The sequence below is a fragment of the Mustela nivalis genome, assembly GCF_964662115.1.
Source record: "Mustela nivalis genome assembly, chromosome: X".
Lineage (NCBI taxonomy): Eukaryota > Metazoa > Chordata > Mammalia > Carnivora > Mustelidae > Mustela > Mustela nivalis.
This window is the reverse complement of record NC_139040.1, coordinates 118275078-118293982: the sequence shown is the minus strand read 5'-3', so window position 1 is coordinate 118293982 and position 18905 is coordinate 118275078. Positions and strand designations below refer to the sequence as shown.

General features: G+C 45.4%; 1 protein-coding gene across 5 annotated transcripts in view; it reads right to left on the bottom strand.

Moving 5' to 3' along the window:
- SH3KBP1 (SH3 domain containing kinase binding protein 1) overlaps positions 1–18905 on the bottom strand; it is a 340208-nt gene that overhangs the window by 244418 nt on the left and 76885 nt on the right. The window contains exon 1 of one of the 5 annotated variants that reach the window (XM_082718344.1): positions 34–234. The exons of the other annotated variants lie outside the window; for them this stretch is intronic. Coding sequence (XP_082574470.1) covers positions 34–84 — 51 coding nt within the window. The 5' untranslated portion in view covers positions 85–234. Of the gene's footprint in view, positions 1–33; positions 235–18905 lie in introns of those variants that run through there. 5 annotated transcript variants of the gene reach the window in all.

Genomic DNA, 18905 nt, shown 5'->3' with positions numbered 1-18905 from the left:
AGAGCAACGGAACCAGATGTATGGCCTACTTACAGTCTCAGACGCCTCTGCAGCACTCGGGGCTTTGGCTGCGGAAGGGTCCATTCTGTGGAGTATTTAGTGGTGATTTCTGGCTCACTGTGTCTGAACTCTGGGCAGGAGTATGTTCCGTGCTCGCCGAGAGCTGCAAGTCTCTGATTCACTTGGCAGCAGAATTATTCTAAGCATCCTGTCCCGTACCCAACCCGCCTGCCCCTCCCACTACACGTTCACACTGGGTGGTTTGTTTTTTTTTTTTAATTCTCTGCACTAATTTCTGTCACAAATCAAGGGAAACTCACTTTTCAAAATTAATCCAATCTCTGGCATTTGAGAGCATGGAACCTTTCTGACTGAGGAGGAGGACGAGGAAGAAGTTGTAACATCGGAGACAAGAGTGGGAGAACCGCAAAGTCTGCAGTAACAGCAAAATGGAGATTATTCAAGACAGCTGAAACACTCCACCCAGCCTCCAGGAGGGGACATGCACGCGAAACAAAGGGCATATGGTGTTTGCTTTCTTCAACATCCGTTCTCACCATTAAAGAGCTGCACCAGAAAATGCTCATTACTTACATGACGACAAACCTCGCTCCAAAACAGACTTGAAAATACAGCTCCTAATCAAGTAAGATATTTTGCAAAGCAGAGGCCTACCTTGAGTTTTTTATTACATATAAAGCAAAATTTAATAAAGTCCAAATAACTGGCAGAATGTCTACTTGGCTTAGTGAAGCGTGAATTATACTTGAAAGAAAGTCAATTTTTGTTAATGTCAAGTTCATATAGTAACTCAAATACTGACATATTCAGGACAGGATTTCATTTTTTTTTTCCCCAAGGAGAGATTCCAGGGGACTAACTTAATAACTAGATAAGAACAATATTCTAGCATTTACTACTAGTCATGTGTTTAAACATTTCCATCCTAAAGCGAACAGGTTTTTCTAATGAGACTTAAATCCACTTATTTCCCACAAAAGTTTATGTTACCACTATTTCCACTATCGCCCACACTATTACACTGTCCAAAGGTAAACTTGAGTGCACCCCATGACCAAATGAGGATGAACTCCTGAATTGGTGAGACCTGAGTTGATGACCCTTTTCAGACACATGAAGCGAGGGTCCAGCTGCAAACCCGCTCCTCATACCACAATACCACGAGTAGAGGTGGCTCCCTTCCTCCTTCCCCAGCAGAGACAACTAGTGGTCGCTGACAAGGAGCCACAGAGCCACCTATCCCCCAGAGAGTCCCCCCCCCAGCTGCAGAGAGGCAGACTCATCAATTCTCAGGCACTCGCCGGTTCAGGGTGGGCAACAGGAACTAAGCGCGCACCAGCAGGGACTCCTCGTACGTGTAGGCTACGTACAAGGAAGCAGAGCACCCCACTGCCAGGCCGTGCCATTCTGCAGCTCCCTGACAACCACCGAGAAACCAGCCCTGGGCCGGAGTTCCTGGCAGGACCACCGTGGGGGAGAGACAGGAAGCACACAGGTCTCTGATGTCACCCTGAGCAGATGAACACACTGCCCTTGGGGTCCGCCCACCCTCCAGCCTGCCCGTTAGGTAGGACAGCGAAATCACGGCCGACGGGAATGGGCTGAGCCACGGCTGGGAAGTCAAGAGCAGGAGTTTATAATTTGGCAAAGAGACACCCTGAAGTGAATACACTCACGGAAGACATTCCCCTTAATGTTAAAGAAAAAGGAGAAATTACAAAGATGAGTGGTTGGTTGCCTGTGGCTGGGCTTAGAAGTGGGGAGTGACAGCAAATGGACACAAGGTTTCTCTGGGGCGTGAAGGACGTGTATGAAAATCAGATCATGGTGATGGTTACACAATTCTGTAAATGTGCTAAAAACCATCGAATGGGACACTTCAAGTGGGTGAATTGTATGGTATGCAAGTTAGATGTCAATAAAGCTATTTTTAAAATAAGCTACATGGGGCAGATGCTCATTCTGGAGAAATTTACCTGTTAAAGAAACTTCCTCCACCCACATCTGACGACAACATGCCTCTGCTTCAAATTGTTCCTTTGATGCTTCCTGATCACATCTAGGGTCCAAATTCCTTACAAAGGTACACAAGTCACCTGTCACCTCCCAACCTCACATCTCCCCCCAACCCCCCACCTCTGCTTCCCATTGTACTTCTTGGAAAGGCTTCCTTCCAGAGACTTCTCAGACTGCTTCCCCCTCCAGGCTTCTGTTCACACTTCCTTGGTCCCTCTCACCATCCTCTTTGCCTGATCTGTTCCTTCCTCTCCTGCCCCAGGTACTAAGGTCCCTCCCCTTTGGCTCCTTTGGCATACTACGTGCACACCACAATGGGTTAGAAAAGTGCGTCCAGGTCTGTCTCAGCACCAGGCTATGTCCTAGAGCCTTGCCTCTGCAGCAGGGAGGGTTCAAGCAAAGAGAAACAAGGCGCTCAGCACAGTTGGGGCTCAGGGGCTTCTCACAGGGTTCTGGCTACAGATTGTGGGTGCCTGTGTCCCTTGCTGGGCCTGAAGTCACTATAGGAAAGCAGGTGTGTGTCAGAGCCACATCACTTGGAACCTGCCTCCGGCTCTCCCACACTCAACTTTTTTTTTCCTGACCATGGCATTTCCCTTATCTTTTTTTTAACCCTCAGACAAGGTAAGGAGCTGAGGCAAAGAAAATTATAAATGCAACAACAATGGGAAACACTTGGTCTTGAAGGGACTTTTTAAAAGGGACAAAATAAATCAAGGAAAACCAGGAAGATCATCTCCCCCCGGTGTCTTACCTTCCTACACGATCTCACGGGGAAAGAGTAACAATAAGATTTCAGAAATATTAAAAATTCAGTTGCTGGAGGACGCCTGGGTGGCTCAGTGGGTTAGGCCGCAGCGTTCGGCTCAGGTCATGATCTCAGGGTCCTGAGATCAAGTCCCGCATCGGGCTCTCTGCTCAGCAGGAAGCCTGCTTCCCTCTCTCTCTGTCTCTGCCTGCCTCTCTGCCTGCTTGTGATCTCTCTGTCAAATAAATAAATAAAATCTTTAAAAAAAAATTCAGTTGCTGGAGAACCTCAGTTATCAAAAAGAGAGAAAGTCATACTGTGAAAGAGGTGACCCGCAAAGCCCCACCATGGAGGGAGCACTGCATTACAGCAGAGCCATCACCCAGCCCGCACCCCCACCAGCTTGTTGGGCCCTCCACTGGAGAAATGAAACCCCAGACCCAGGCACATGGGAAAGTGCTGAAATAACGCTTTCAACAATTGTGATGGTAATTTCAACTCCTACCTCATCATCATGGCTTCTCTTTTCCATATTTGGGCCCTGGCTCCCCTGGACGCACTCTGGGAGCCTCCACAGACATTATCTAATGCAAAGCAGGTCAGCAAACTAACCATTAAGTTCTCTCTCTCTCTCTTCTCCACACTCTCTGATTTCAGCCAGTCCGGACACAATCATCAAGAGCCAGCCAGTTCCCTTCCAAGGGGAGTGGCTGTCAAGATTTCTCATGGAGTTTAGGTCAAACAGGAAGCTCTTAGGATGTCAGAAAGTTTGTCTTTAAACATCTCAATCTGATTCCTACAGGGAAGTTTTCAAAGCTGTCATTACACAGCCCCCCCCCACCACTACTAAAAAAAGACAAAGCTGGCAGATTTATCATCAAACCACGTCAGTAACTACCACCCCCCACCCCCGGCCACCCAGATATCTGTGTAACCTCCGCCCTAGTGACTCTAGTTCACTCAGTCTGCTGTGGGCTGGGAAGCTCTGCGTTCAGACTTCTCCAGGTGATTCAGATGGTCAACACAGCCTTGAGAACAAGGGCTGGGTGATGAGGGAGCAGGAGGCTGGCTGAGGACAGATCAAGAGCTGGCGCCTTGCACCCCCCCCTCCACCTGCCCCCCTCCATATGTGTAGCATTCCTCAGGCACCCCTGACTGCCATAAAACGATAAACTTGCAGGGATCGCAATCCTGCAGAACAGGAATCTCCCTTGCTCTACAGATGTCCTAGAGACCTAAACAGGGAGGTTACCTTATCAATAGCACAAATTTCAGAGGCAAATAACTCTCAGTTCCTGAAGCCCTAATGTCTCCCTCCCACCATAAACTGGAGGAGGCTGAGGTAGAAGGGAATGTAAATGATAGCAGGATCATAACATCCCACCAAGAATCTCCCAACTATCTTTTTTTTTTATTTGACAGAGAGAGATCACAAGTAGGCAGAGAGGCAGGCAGAGAGAGAGAGAGAGGAGGAAGCAGGCTCCCTGCTGAGCAGAGAATCCGATGCGGGTCTCGATCCCAGGACCCTGAGATCATGACCCGAGCCGAAGGCAGCAGCTTAACCCACTGAGCCACCCAGACGCCCAAGAATCTCCCAACTATCTTGATGTTAATGCCTGACCTAAAGACGACATTGATCAGGCCATAAGGGCAAGGCCTCCCCCGGGCACCTTGCAGGCCCTCCTTAACTGTGAAAACTCTGTTGAAACCTCCCATCCCTTCCGCTCACCTTCCCCCAACCGCGAGGTATATAACATGCCGACCCTCTTAACCCGGGGCAGCAGCTCTTCCTGCCCACGGTCCTGTCCCCGGGCTTTAATAAACCACCATTTTGCACCAAAGATATCTCAAGAATTCTTTCTTGGTCATCGGCTCCGGACCTCAGCCCACCGAACCTCACCTAGGTTCTAGAACTTCATCACTGGGGACCTACACCCCGGCTACTAAAAGTAGCCTCTGCTGGGGGCTTGTTAGACCTGCAGTCTCAGTCTCTTCCCACCCCAAGCACCACCCCCAGTCCAGATCCCCTGACCTGAATGCTCATTTTCACAAGATCTCCCCTCACACCCCCCCACACTCCAGCCCCCCACCCTCCACGCCATCTCCCCCAACAGGACACTGTTAGTGTTTGAGAAGTCTGGGCTCTACCACCGTCTGGCTTCCGAATTTCCTAGGTAGTATTTTGTTTCGCCTTCACAAAAGGGAGAAGAAGCAGTGGGAGGTCACCATCAGAATTCACATTCTGAAATTTTTCAGGATCTTACTGGCTGAACAGAGCCAAATCCTGCTCCCTCCCTCCCCACCCTCCAGAAACTACAAGTAGTCATTTTAAATGTAAAGGGAGTCAAAGACTAGACACTGCCTGTTCTTTCAATTAAAGCAATGCGTTTTTCCATTTGTGCTGGCGGCATCAACACCTGTGGTACCGCGCATGTCTACAAGCTACATTCACCTCCTATGCTGTCAAAGCAGCAGAACCTGCAAAGTCTCTGATGTTAAAGTGTTCTACATGGAAGCAAAGCATTGTAGGAGAAATAGTTCTTAGAACTAGTAAGAACCACGAATTGCATCCATTCTTAAAAATCAGTATACTTAAAGAAACTTCCTAAAAACATATATACTTATTTCCCTTCTTCAAGTACCAATATAAAGCTTTCATAGGAAGTGGGAGTCCCAGCTGAACGTGGCTGCATATCAAAATCAAGGTGGCTGCATATTAAAAAAAACACACAAAACTCAGGGCACCTGGGTGGCTCAGATGGTTAACCCCTTAACTCTTATTTCGGCTCAGGTCATGACCTCAGAGTTGTGAGATCGAGCCCCTAGTCGGGCTCTGGGGCTTCGCATGGAGACTGCTTGAGATCTTCTCTCCCCCTCTCTATCTGCCCCTCCCCCTGCTTGTGCACACACATTCTCTCTCAATAAACAAACAAACAAATAAATAAAATCTCTAAAAAACAACGACAGGCTTTAACAACTCACAGAAGCCTAACACCCAGCTCAACGATGATTCCCAACAGTTTCTCAGAACCTGACAGATTTGGATACCCCCTCATGCTAATTACAATTCGGTCTGTTGTGGTTTTAATATAGCCAAGGCCACCCAGATAACCTGTACCCTAGTACAATCAGGAGTGAGTGAGCACTTGAACTCTGGAGATTAACCACCCACAGGCTCAAATCCAGGTTTAGCACTGACTAGCTGTGCTCCTTCTAGGCAGGTTACTTAACTTCTCTGGTCCATGGGAAGTGTTGTACAAAAGTTTGCTGTTGGGGCACCTGGGTGGCTCAGTGGGTTAAGCCGCTGCCTTTGGCTCGGGTCATGATCTCAGGGTCCTGGGATCGAGTCCCGCATCGGACTCTCTGCTCAGCAGGGAGCCTGCTTCCTCCTCTCTCTCTCTCTCTCTCTCTGCCTGCCTCTCTGCCTACTTGTGATCTCTCTCTGTCAAATAAATAAATAAAATCTTTAAAAAAAAAAGTTTGCTGTTTTTCTAACCCAGCATGTCATACCACATAAATGGTACAGATAATAAAACTATGTACACTGTAGGTGTTCAATTATTATTACTGGCCAGAGAAAACTCCCCCCAGATTACATTTCCTTCAGTGAATGTTTCATTACTGAATACCAGCAACCTTTTCATGTGTCAAGAGAGGTGCTCATGGGAAAGTTCTTTCCTTTCCTCTAATGGCAAAAAACAGAAACCAATGAATATAATCATCCTTTTCATCCAATGCAAAGTTCTCCCTCTCCAAACATGTACTTAAGGTTTAATTTTTTGAAAGAGAAAGAGAGAGAGAGCACACACATGAGTTAGGGGGAGGGACAAAAGGAGAGGGAGGGAGAGAATCTTAAGCATGTGCCATGCCCAGCACGGAGCCCAACCTGGGGCTCAATCTCACAACCCTGACTGAGATCCCAACCTGAGCTGAAATCAAGAGTCGGACCCTGAACCAACTGAGCCATCCAGGTGCCCCTTAAGGTTAATTTTTATTATGACTTATTTATTCTCAATTAGCATTAGTATAGAAAAAATAAAGAGCATTGAGCCGGTGAAAGATGCAGTCTACAAAACAGTAGACCAATGACACCAGTTACAGTGAGTTACTGAGATCATAAATGCTGATTTCCAGAATGTTCTCATTAGACAAATGCCAGTCAAAATTGCCTTCACAGTATTAATATTATATACTTACATATGTAGTAGTAATACAGCAGAGGGAACTGGGATGTTAAACTATTTAAACTCCCCATTTTCAACAGTTTTGAGGCACTCATACTAAAAGAACAAATTAAAGATGGTTCACCATGTACTTATTTGGTCCATTTCCCTAGGCAGTTTCACCAGCCAATGCTTTAAAATCAACTGGGTTAACATAAGAATTAAACAACTGTATTCATTTTGCTTTTATCAGTTTCTATTCTTTAAGAATACCCATCTGTTCGGTTCTTACAATGCAATCACACAAAGTCAGGCTCCTGGGGTTCAAATACCAGGGTTAACCTTTAATAGATCTGCAATCTTCATCTCCAGGCCTCAGTTTTTCCATCTGTAATATACGAATAACCACTACCCAGGGTGGGGGAGTAGCAGTTAGGATTAGTGGAGTTAATGCACATTCTCTACAATTAAAAAGAATAAATAATACACTTCTACTAAATAATGAGGCCTTAACTCACAACAGCAAACTCATGCTCCTTTTCACTCAGGGCCAGGTTACAAGAAAGGTATTATAGAGACTCCTGGCCCTGCAAAATGAGGGGAAAGAACAGTAATTTCTGTAAGTGTTTAAAGAAAAAGTATATGAGCAGGAGAGAACCCACCCACTACTTCCTCCCTAGGTTAGCCTTGACAGTGACACAGCTGCAGGGGTTGCTCTTATCAGCAACATTCTCATAACACCGTTACCCTCCAGAGCATTAATATTAGACTGGGGGCGGTCCAAGCTTATTCATGCCTCAGGGCCTTTGCACTTGCTGCTCTCTACTTAGATGGCTTGTAGTAATGGCAGGAGCCTCCTAATCATTCAGGTGTGAGCTACAATTTCACCTACCCCACAAGGCCTTTTCTGATGACTCTGAAACAGCCCACACATTCCACCAGTCAGTCACTCTATCCTTTTCCACTCTGATATTTCTTTGCTGCATATTTCACTATCTGTAACTATTTTTTTTGGTTGTCTGCAGTTATGCTCTCTCTTGTTAAGCCCATTCCTAAAATGGCTCCGGCACATAAAGGGCACTCAGTGGGGTGAGGTAGGTAAGGTATGTGTACCTACAGTTTGACAGTTCCAACGGCTGTGTCGTATCTGTCAGGTTCTGATGACCATTTTATCTCTTCTGAATGCTTTTTCTTACCTTTTGGCATGTCTTGTGATTTTTGGTTGAAAGCCAGACACTTTGTATAGGGCAGTAGATACTGAGGTAAATGAGACATTATGTGCGGGGATTTAAGATAATCTAGTCAGAAGTCAGGTCACGTTGAGGTTCGTTGTTCCTATAGACATGAGAAACTTCAAATTCCTCTAGGGATCTTTTCTTCCTCCCTTTCTTGGCTCTGGGGTTTCCCTCCGTGCTGCTCCCCAAAGAGAGTCTGTCTCTTAGAGTTCTCCCTGCTATATAATCCACTGTTGTTATTCCTGGAGGCTTGATAGCATGCTACAGTGGGGTGGGAAGGGCTGCAAATATTCTAAGACTCCATCTTTGGAGTGCACAGCAGGCCTCTATCTGGCAGTTAGCCTCCACAAGTGCTTCTGTCCCTCCTCCAGGAATAGAGCTCCCCCACCTCCTTCCCCCTGCTGTAGTGGGTATGCTCCAGTGTTCTCAGTCTACAGCCTTGAGGCCCTTCTTCCAGAAGATTAAGACTTTTCTTAGGTGGGGTGGGGTAGGGGGTGCTGAGCTGGATGGAATTCTTCCCCCAGCTGCAATGGTATTTCACCAGTGCCCTCATACCCTGTCCCTCCCACTGCAGAATAAGCTTTTTGTTCCTTAAGGGAGAAAAAAGTCTGAGTGGTTTCTCAGTGGCTCCTAAGCCAGCACCTCCAGCCCGCACCAGTAGTTTTCTTCAGATTTTCCCATCTTCCCTGTAAGGGCCAGGTGGCATTCCTGGAGGAAAAGCCTGCAAAAGGATAGGACACCTTCCTACTCCTCTGCTGCCCCCAGGAGCTTCGCACTCGCAAGCTATCCCACGTGCAGCCTCCAGCCATTTGTCAAATTTTTAGCTTGATCTTTCTACCTACTTCTGTGGTGTCTGGTGGCTTCTGCCTCTGGTAAGCAAATGCTCAGGCCTTATGTCTCAGAAAGTGCCGCTCTCCAGAGTTTTAAATGGCTGTTCGCTCTGCAAACTCAGTTCTCTGTCAATTTCCAATCTGTCCAGACTTTTTCTTGTAAGCGTAGGAGGCACATCTTTGCAGCTCTCTACATCTCTGAGCTGAAACTGGAAGTCTATTTATTGATTTTTAAAGAATCAGAAGTATGACAAAATGGTAACATTTGATGAAAGAGGTGGTGGGTAGGTAGATGTTGATATTCTCAAGCTCTTCTATATTTTAATAGTTCAGTAACATTTCAAAATATAAAATCAAGGTGTGGGTGGCCATGGTGGAAAATAGTACTATAATATAAATAGGCTGACATATGTATACAGCCCTTGATTCTTGTTTAATAATTTAGAGATCACCTGAATCCTAAAAGAACCAACAAAACAGTATTTTGGGCAACACTTTCAGAAGCTGTTCTAAAAAAATATAAATCACCCCAGTACACCATTAAATTTCAGTGCTGAAGAAGTGATAGAAGAAACTAAGGTTAGAAGAATTGATGTCCTCAAAGAGAACAAATTATTTGTGCATGTTTATAAATAAAGTATACAATGATATTACATGTTAATCGGTTCATTGTCCTTTAAACTGATATCCAGCCATTTTTATTAATATTCATGGGAATTTGAAGTCACTGATACACACCCTGGTGAACCACAGGTCATTCAGCAAGTGTCAGATCCCAGGCTGCAACGTGCCATGCAACACCTAGTAACCACCCAAACCTGTAAAATCTTCAGGCTGCCACGCCTCCCCTCACCCACATTCCCAATTTAATACAATCAGTAATCATATGTAAATGAAAGCAGCAACAGCTTGCTAAGATCCATCTCTGGAAAGAACTTTCCCTTTTTACTTAAATAATTCACTATCTTAGATAATAACAAATAAATCCTATGCTATGAAAAAAATGAACCATTAATGACTCCAAAACTTCAGATTAATCTTAAGGATTGTATATTACATTCAATTAAACCAGATGAATATTTAACATGTTCCTTCTCTGTACTTAAGATCCATTCTAGCCCCTCTGGGGGGAAAAGTGGGTGGAGATGAATAACCTACCCATCTTTGCCACCACGACAGACACAGGGATGGGTCACAGGTCTGAGAGGAACTCGATGAGCGTGCATTCTGGGAATAGCAAATGCACGCTATACAGGCCAAGACTGGCCCTGCAGTAGGTTTCATTAACGAAGAGAGTGACTTCTGATTCTTTGTATGCTTTAATATTCACACGTACATTTCAGTTAAGAGGGAAAAAAAGGATACAGTTTTTAGTAAAGTGGATGGATTGTCATTTGGCTTTCATTATACCAAATAATGAACAATGCTGAACCTGTGGTTTTAATTACTCCGTGTGGCTCTGTGAGATGCACCCCAGGTTGAACTGCAATCAGGGTGACCAGTTAAGACAGCAAGAGAACACACTCCGCCCTGCCTCAGAACCAGTGCTTGTCAACTGTGCTCTGCTGTCACAAGGACTGTTTACAAACCAGCTATGTCCCTGCATTGCACCAGGCCTGAAATTAGATTTCATATCCAGCTCGAGGGCTGGGGGCTGTGCTCAGCTTCAAGTTGGCAGCATCTTAGACTGGATTGTCATCTTAAAATATCTGCTAATGGAAACCATTCAAACTCAAGTTTTTAAATAAAAGCGAGAGTAAAATTGTATAAAAAAATCAGAGGGTAAGAAGGAAGGTGTGTGGATTTTTCAAAATAGGTTTATTTATTTGAGAGAGAGAGAGAGAGAGAGAGCACATGCATGGGGGAGGGGCAGAAGGGGAGGGAGAGAGAGTCTTAAGCAGACTGTGCCGAGTGCAGAGCCCGACATAGGGCCTGATCCCACCACCCTGAGATCGAGACCTGAGCCACAACCAACAGTTGGACGCTTAACTGTGCCACCCAGGCGCCCCAAGGTGTATGGGTTTTTTAACCACCACTGACAAAAGAAACCCTCTCTATAATTACATGGATTATATGTACCAGAGAGCTCATCTGTCATGTGATATTTTGAACCAAGTAACAGAGCAGACCATGAAAAAAAAAAAAATCAGTGAGCACAAAGAAGCGATTTCTCAGTATCTGAAACCACACAAACCTGACATGGTCCATATTCAAACATGTATCCAAGTTCCTATCTTGTGTCACCAGAGCCCCATGTCATAATTACTCATTTAACACAGAATAGCTGAAATTACGTTCATACGGCAGATGCATTTTTTTTTAATAGGCTGGCAATTATTGCAGTTTCAAGATTTGGAGAGGAAAAGGTTGTGCACACACACTCACGATTTTGCAGTTGAGAGGAACAGTTAGAGTGAACTGTGACTATAAGCCAAGCTGTTAAACAGCAGTTACAGAATGACAGCAATAAACCTGATTCCTTTTCCATCTGCACCCCTGAAGGCCCCACTGTTACAGTGTGACTACAGTTTTAGCAGTTTTAACTTGATAGCACTTGTGGGTTTAAACAGTTATAATGTATCTCTTGCCCATAATCTGTCCACCTCTTCATTTGGATGTCGTTTCTTTACCGGTTTCTTTGCCGTGAATAGCGTGTGGTCAGAAAGCAGGCCCCGTGTGACCGAGGGCTTGAGCATCTGGCGTCACATTGCAGACAACGAGATACTGTGGAAACACGCACAGCCTTGCTAAGAATATATTCACGTTTTAACACTTAAGTCAATGCCAATTATGGTTTATTATAATCATGACTAAAATACACATCTATAGTAAATATTTTAAAGGCAATTTTAATCTATTTTTTCTTCCACGATGAGCAAAAACAGCCCCTTTTTTGGTATTAAGCTGGCCCCTGCTTCGACCACGGTCTCATTTTACAGACAAGAAAATCACATCCCTGAGAGCTCCAGCACGGCCGCCGCCGAGCTGTGCTGCTTCTTTAGAAGAGAAAGGCTCAGTGTAAGAGGACAGAGCAGCCAGGGTGTCCCCACGTGGCCCTGGAACTGAGCAGGGCCCGAGCGCTCCCTCTCACGACTGCCCCAGGCCTTTGACGAGAGCCTGGTTCCTATGGCTCCTCACTCTGGGCCTCCATCTGGGACCACCTGCCTCAAGAAAGCCTGGGCCGGATGTGGTTTGCCTTGGACAGCCTCTCTGCTTACAAATGAGGCAAGCCCACTGTGTTTTTCACCCAGACTCCCAGACACAGGATATCAACTTTGTTGGTTTTCTTGAGAAAAACCTGGTGGTCCCAGAGGAAGTATGACAATAAATGAAACACTCTTTCCTTCACGACAAGCAAAACAGGCAGCAAAGAGCTAAAACAGGCTGACCTCATGCACCTCATTCCACAAATAGCTAAATGCCTATCTGTGTGTGTGTGTGTGTGTGTGTGTGTGTGTGTGTGTGTGTTCATGTGGTGTGCTGTGACCACACACTGGAGACATTCACATTTTTATCTTCACTCTCCCTGAATGTCCCTCAAGATCTCTTGTCTAATCATCCCCAGTGGCAGACAGATGGTGAGAGCTCCCCCTGAGCTGGGGGCAGGGCCCGGTGGTAGGGAATACATTATTTCAAATCCCCTTGTGAGTTAAGAAACTACAGTGAAACAAAATGTCTCTGGGCAGGCCCTGGAGGTGTGCTGCCCACATGTCCCTTCAGGAAAGAACTGGTGCCTTCAGGCTCCACCCCAGCTTATTTTCCAGCCCAGGTGACAGGCCCTGCTGGTGGAGCAGTGGGGGAAAGTTGGTTGCTAGGGCCTTCCCATACCAGGCTCCTGAGCAGTGTTTGCTCAGTGCTCAGAAGCTCCCTGTCAGGCTGGCTAGGATGGCAGCCTGAGGCTCCCCTGCCCTGCTTCCCGCCCTTTCATCTCCCAAGGGTGTTATCTCCCCTCCGCAAATACACCTCCTGCATCCCTACCTCCATCTCAGTGCCCACTGCCCATAGCACCACCTGACAAACACCAGACCTCCAGATTTTTCCAGCCTCTCAGAGTGGCTCAATACTTAATGTTGATAATTAATATTTGCTGACTGATTAATATGCATCAAACCCAAATCTGCATTGCCTTTCACTCAGGATTTCATGCACCCTCCCCAGTACACTAGCAAAGAGGGGCACTACTGTTGCTACTACTCCCTGCTTCAAAAGGGAAACAAGCAGATACCCAGAGGGAGTAACTTCCCAAGGACCCAGAGCTAATAAACCAAGACTCACACTTCCAGGATCTTGGGGCATTGCTACTCTCGGTCCAAGCCCCACCGAGACCCGGGAAGCAGAGCCCAGGTCCGCAGCCGCCGCCCTGCACTCCATGTGCCTCCATGAAGCCGGGCTGAGAGCAAGCAAGCTGACGGGGTTCACGGCTCACAGCAGAAAGACTGAAATTCTCGGGCCGAAGGACAAGGGCACAGCAGATTTTCTGGCAGCACCCAGTGTGCACACCACAAGGAAAGAGGAAGAGCCACCCATCAATGCTACCATGCTACAGATGTGTTTGTTTGTATTTCTCTACCCTCACCCTAAAAAAGAAATCTAATGATACCTTAAGTGAAAATATGATCTCAAAAATGTCATCAAGTCAAAGCTGAATATGGATGAGGTGAAAACCTAAAATGTTTAGCTATCCTGCCAACTTGATCACCTATGAAAAAACTTTTACTCCAAAATTATCATTTTTATTTCAAACGACTACCACTTATTCCATTTCATATTCTTTTTCAAGTTTTTATTTAAATTCCGGTTAGTTAACATAGAGGGCAATATTAGTTTCAGGTGTACACTACAGTGATTCATCACTTCTGTACATCACCTGGTGCTCAACACATGTGCCCGCCTTCATCCCCATCACCTGTTTCCCCCATCTCCCGCCACCCGCCCTCTGGTAACCAGCAGATTGTTCTCTAGGGTTAAAAGTCCTTTTCATGTTCCTCAATAAACTTGGGAAAATGACACACATTCCTTAAGGCTTCCTGGAATAAAGAAGATTTCATGCAATGCATCAAATTTACTCTGTGCTATAAACTTGGAACGTTCTGCTTCCTGGTTTTGGAAACACTAACCTTTTTTTTCATGTCAGAATGTATCAGTCTGAAGAATGTGTACATTTGGCAGGCCTATGAACCAAATTTTTTAAATTCTATTTCTTACAATGTGGTTTAAGAGCTCCAATAATAGTGATCAGATAAATAAAAAAAAAACCTTAGAGATATGCTTTACTTAAATGCATGAATATAGTAGAAGAGGTTTTATTTTTCATTTTTCACTTAAGAATAGTGGCAATTTTCATTTATATGTCCATACGTGGACTAATTCTGGAAAGGGAAAAAAGCCTCCTATGAGCTCCCCTTATACCCAGTATTCATCATTACTAGTAATAATAACATTAATAATGTGTAGCTGGACTCTAGGTACATTATTATTTATTCATCCTTCTGTTCTCAGAGCCTCTCAGTATCTGGCACACGATAAAATACATCTAGCTCTTACAGAAACTCTACCAGGATATTAGCACTGTCACCTTTTAAAGAGGAAGAGCTGCTTCAGGGAGGGGAGGAAACTTCTGAGGCTACACAGCTGGTGTGCCATGAGCAGGGATCATGCCCCCTCCTGAAACACCTCCCCTAGCCTTCTAGAACATTCACTTGCCTATTTTCCTCCTCTTTTGGCCATTACCTGTCAGTCTCAATGCTGGGGTGCCATATTCCCTCTCCAGGCGATTTCACTCATCTGGGCTTCGAAGGATTCCCAAATGCCTATGTGCAGCCTGCACCTGGTGCCTGAACTCTAGACCCACAACCTTAACAAGCTTCCTGGTGGTCTGCAAAAAAACCCTGGGTCATCCGTCCCTCTTTTCTCTCACTACACATCCAGTCAGATCAGCAAACCCTAGTAGGGCTGCCTTCAAAAATATCCAGAATCTGATAAGTAAATCCTGGTGGTATTACCTTCAGAAATATCCAGAATCTAACCATTAGGGGGTATAGCTCAGTGGTAGAGCATTTGACTGCAGAATCTAACCATTTCTCCCTGCTTCTACTACCAACACCCTGGGCTCCCCTGGATTCCTGGGTTGGCCTCTGACCTATGCTCCCTGCTTCCATCCTTGCCCCTAGTGGTCTGTTCTCCACAGGGCAGCAAGAAGGAGCCAGTTACAGCATCCCCGGTCACATCAACTCCACTGCCCAGAGCTCCCTTGATTACTTCCCATCTCACCCAGAGTCCCAAGTCTTACAGTAGCCCTCTATGCCTATCTTCTGACTCTCTCACCTAGCCTTCCCCCCTCTAGCACAGAGTCAGATCAACACACCAGGGAATTTCCCTCCTCAGGGTCTTTGCATATGCTGTTGCCTCTGCCTGAAAGCTCTTTCCCATGATCCCCCCACAGGTCTCTTCCTCGCTGGCTCAAGTCTTAACTTAAAGGTCACCTTTTCAGTGAGGCCTTTGCTGGCCTCCCTATCATCAATTGCAATCCAGTCCCCAACATTCATATCCTCTTCCCCTAATTTTTTCTCCCTCCAACATGCTATAACTTATATATTGTTTCTGGTTTAATGTCTGTGTACTACAGCAGGATTTAAGTGCCATGAGAGCAGGGGTTTAGGTCCGACCTATTCACCCATGTATTCCCTAGTGCTCAGAACACAGGAAACACTCTACAAGCATTTGATAGATGAACGAGTGAACCTCAAAGAGCTCAATTAACTTCCCCCAAAGTCAGAGAGCTCAGCTCAGCCTCCAAAACCAGCGCACTGAGTCACCGGTTTGTGATCAAATAAAGACGCTTGATCAGTGCACACCCAGATAGCCACATATCTGATAAAAATCAAACCAAATTGCACAGCAAGAGACAAAGTCCCCTAGCTCATTGGGTACTTTCATTAATCTCATATTCACTTGGAAGACAACAGGAATTTAAAAAACAGCAATGTAGAAAAAGTAATACACGCCTGGGAGCTACTTCAATCACAAGAAGCTGAAGGCTGCATGTACCTTAATCCCTGAGGAAAAGTAAACATGTCAGATGAAAACATTTTTCAATTTTAAGTAAATTTTTTCAAATATTCAAAATAAAGACACAAAGCCTCTCCACTATTAGCATGTTAGCATTTTTCTCCCTATACAGAGGACTCGGTAGTTTGTAGGTCATACCACATGTACAATTCCATAGCCTGCTTGTCCCTCTCAGAGCACACGTATTTCTGCATTACTGTACACAGCATGGGGTTCCCACATTCTAAGGCTATGCAGTAATTTGTCAGCAGGTAATGAAGTCAAAGCTGGTAAAAAGGAAAACAAAGAACACAAACATCAACCAAACATGGAAGCCTGCGACCACCAGCACGCCGTCTTCAAATCGACTTCCAGCCCCACCACTGAACCTGGCCCAGGTGCATTTCCTAGAGGCCAAAAGAACTAGTTCCTGTGGAAATGCTCAAGCCATATTACTTCCGGAAGTCAGAACCTAAGAGCATGGTCTATTTAAGCGGCCACTACCACCAGTGTCCCAAGAGTAAGGGCCAAGTACCCAATGGTGTCAATAACCACAAGTGCAGAGAAACAAGCAACAAAGATAGTCGCTCATTCAACAAATATGGATAAGCACTGCTGTGCACCAGGCACCGAGGATACAATGCTGCACAGAGGCCATGGAATCTTAGTCCAATAGGGAAGAGAGCTATTTGTCAAATAGCCACAAAAACAGATTTAAAATTCCAAGAGTCACAAGTGCTACTGAGGACAGAAATATGACACTACAAAGGCCTGTAGAAAATGGGTATTTATAAGTCAGGAGGTCGAGGAAGATTTCCCTGGGAAAGCATGAACTGAGCTCCGGGGCTGAGAAGGCATTGGGGGTGCAGGGGGATGGAGGAGGATATGAGCCTGGAAAGAAAGATGGGGGTCACAGCACACAAGACCTTGGAGGCTGACCACATTCAAGAGTTTAGTCTTAAAAACAAGGGAAGGCCAAAGATGGATTTTAAGAGTATGTGGAATACACGGGGAAAGGGGAATGACCAGATTCACATTTTAAGACCATCAGGGTAGCCTCAGTGTGAGGTACAAGCCAAAGGGGCAACAGAGCAGATGGGGGAGAAGTTTTTCCCCGGACGCAAGGCCCAGGTGGGTCCTACATCCAGCCCTTTCATCCACACTGTCTCTGAGGGCCCTACCTCTCCTCCCCTGCCCACTGCTTCCACCCTCCTCCACTCCTCTTCGGCCCTCCCCTTCTCCTTTCATTGGGTTGGCCAGTTTTCAGGCCAACTAAAGACAAGGCCAAATGATAATGCTTCCCTGTACCTGTGCAGGGGGCGGGGCTTCCCTAAATTGCAGCCATGACCATCACAACACGATGGCAGCATCTGACCATCCAGAGAGGTAACTGGAGCACCGGGGATGGGTTGGAGATGGTGGTTTATGGGAAAACACTCACAAACAAGTGATAAAAATTGTACACAGAGTCCCACGAACCCTTCGCCCAGCTTCCTCCAGTGATGCTATTCTGACTACAGTATAATATCAAAGCAAAGAAATGGACATTGGTTCACTTCTTTTACCTGTATTACAGATCTTTAGTTCTCATCAGGTTTTACACGCACTGATGGGGGTGGGGGCGTGTGCGTGTAACTATGCGATTTGATGCAGCACATAGATTTGCACAACCACCGTCACAATGAAGATACAGAGCTGTTCCATCTCCACAAAGGAACTTCCTCGAGGTATCCTCTTAGAGTTCCACCAGTCCTCCCCCAACCCTGCCACTCTCCCTTGGCAACCAGTAATCTGTTCTCCAACTCCACAGTTTTGTCATTTTGAAAGCACCATGTAAACAGAGTCACACAATACATAACGTTTGAGATTGGCTTCACTTACAAAGCACAATGCCCTGGCGGTCCGTCCACGCTGTTCCCTGTATTCATGCCTTTTAATTGCTGAGTAGTACTCTGTTGGATGGATGGACCAGAATGTGTTGAAATATTCACCCACTGAAGGACATTCTGGCTGTTTCCAGTTTGGGCCTATTTGAAATAAAGCCACTATGAATGCTCCTCTACAGGTTTTTGTATGGACAGAAATTTTTAGTTCTCAGGGATGAACATTCAAGAGTATAAGGGCTGGGTCATAGGACAAGCACATAGTTTTATAAGAAACTGTCAAACTGTGTTCCAGAGTGGCTGAGCCATTTTACATTCCCATAGCAATGGACAAGAGAACCGGTTTCTCTACATCCTTGCCTGCATTTGTATTATTGCTATTTTTTAGCCCCATTCTAATGCCCATTTTAATAGACACATAGTACTATCTCATTGTGGTTTTAATTTGCATTTCTGTAATGGTTGATGGTATTGAACGTCTTTTCATATGCTTATTTTCCACCTGTATATCCTCTTTGGTGAAATGTCTGTTCATGCCTTTGGATTTTTTGGCTTCTTGCACTGACAGCTCTTTATACATTCTAAATACAAGTCCTTTGTTGGACAGGTGGTGAGCAAGCCGTTTGTTCCAGCCTGTAACCTATCTTTCAATCCTCTTCACAGGGTTTTTCACAGACAAAAGTTTTTAATTCTGAGGAAATCTAATTGATCAATTTCTTCCTTAATGTTCTCTTGGTGTGATATCTAAGAACTCTTTGCCTAGCCTAGGTCCTGAAGATTTTCTCCCGTTTAATGCTAAAACTTTTAGTTATATGTTTCCACTTAAATCCCTGATCCATTTCGAGATAAATTTTTTTTACAAGGTCTAAGACTGAGGTTAAAGTTCTTTTTTTTTTTTTTCAGGTCTGTGGATGTTCAGTTCTTTCAGCTGAAGGCTATACTTCCTCCACTGAATCACTTGT